Source organism: Meleagris gallopavo, chromosome 8 (genome assembly GCF_000146605.3).
Source record: "Meleagris gallopavo isolate NT-WF06-2002-E0010 breed Aviagen turkey brand Nicholas breeding stock chromosome 8, Turkey_5.1, whole genome shotgun sequence".
NCBI lineage: Eukaryota > Metazoa > Chordata > Aves > Galliformes > Phasianidae > Meleagris > Meleagris gallopavo.
The window spans coordinates 8,535,278-8,536,620 of record NC_015018.2 but is presented as its reverse complement, the minus strand read 5'-3'; the positions used below and the strand labels follow the sequence as shown (position 1 = coordinate 8,536,620).

Here is a 1,343-nt window from a genome sequence, read left to right as displayed (position 1 = left end):
GCGGGCACCACGCCGGGCCGCTGAGGAAGGGCGGGATGGAGCGGGGCGGGTCGGGAGCTGCGGGGCGTCACGCGTGTTCCCGTCCGCGTGCTGCCGCGGCAGCCCGCCTGCCGTGCCCGCGGGGAGACCGCTGTGCGTTTGGGAGATTTGCGCGATGGGTTTCGGCTTCGTGACGTCTGGTGCGTTAGCTTAGGCTCAAGGAACGAGTGTTGGTTTCTTAGGGGCAGGCGCGGGCCTTGCTCAGCCTTTCTGGGCGGTGCAAAGTTGGACTCGGAGTAAAACATTGCTGTAAACTATTTGCTTCTCCTTCTGGAACGAGAACGGAGACGGGGCAGTGCTCTTTAACATCTTCATCACCAACAGCAACTCTGGGATCCAGTGCGTTCCCAGATGACACCAAGCTATGTGGTGTGATCTGCTCAACCCCTGAGGGACGGGTGCCATTCAGAGACCTGGACAGGCCTGAGCAGGGGGCCCAGGTGAACCTGATGAGCTGCAACAAATCTCAGTGCAAGGTCTTGCACCTGGGTAGCGGCAACCCCCACTGCCAGTACAAGCTGGGGTATGAAAGGATAAAGCACAACCCTGCCAAAAGGACGTGGGGGTACTCGTGGATGACAAGCTGGACAGGAGCCAGCAACATGGCCTTGCAGCCCAGAAAGCCAGCCATATTCTGGGCTGTATCAGAAGAAGCGTGGCTAGCAGGGTGAGGGAGGTGATCCTGCCCCTCTGCTTTGTGCTGGAGAGGCCTCACCTGGAGTACTGCATCCACATGTGGAGTCACAGAATCGCAGAACAGCCAGGGTTGGAAGGGACCTCAAGGATCATGAATCTCCAAGCCTCCTGCCACATGCAGGGCCACCAACCTCCACATTTAATACTAGATCAGGCTGCCCATGGCCCCATCCAACCTGGCCTTGAACACCTCCAGGGACAGGACGTCCACAACCTCTCTGGGCAGCCTGTGCCAGCACCTCACCATTCTCTCTGCAAAGAACTTCCCCCTGACATCCAACCTAAATCTTCCCTCCCTCAACTTCAAACCATTTCCCCTTGTCCTGCAGTTATCTACTCATTCAAAGAGTTGATTCCCCTCCTGTTTGTAGGCTCCCTTTAGGTACTGAAAGGCTGCAATGAGGTCACCCTGCAGCCTTCTTTTCTCCAGGGTGAACAAGCCCAGCTCCCTCAGCCTGTTTTTGTAGGGCAGGTGCTCCAGTCCCCTGATCATCTTTGTGGTGCTCCTCTGGACTCTCTCATACAGCTTTGTCTTTCTTGTACTGGGGGCTCCAGACCTGGACACAGTACTCCAGGTGGGGCCTAGTCCTGAGTCCTCAGTACTTGAG

General features: G+C 57.1%; 1 protein-coding gene across 1 annotated transcript in view; it reads right to left on the bottom strand.

Moving 5' to 3' along the window:
* ARID5B (AT-rich interaction domain 5B) overlaps nt 1-284 on the bottom strand; it is a 29,145-nt gene extending 28,861 nt beyond the window's left edge. The window contains exon 1 of the mRNA XM_010714251.3: nt 72-284. Coding sequence (XP_010712553.1) covers nt 72-284 — 213 coding nt within the window. The remainder of the gene's footprint in view (nt 1-71) is intronic.
* Nucleotides 285-1,343: the final 1,059 nt, after the last annotated feature.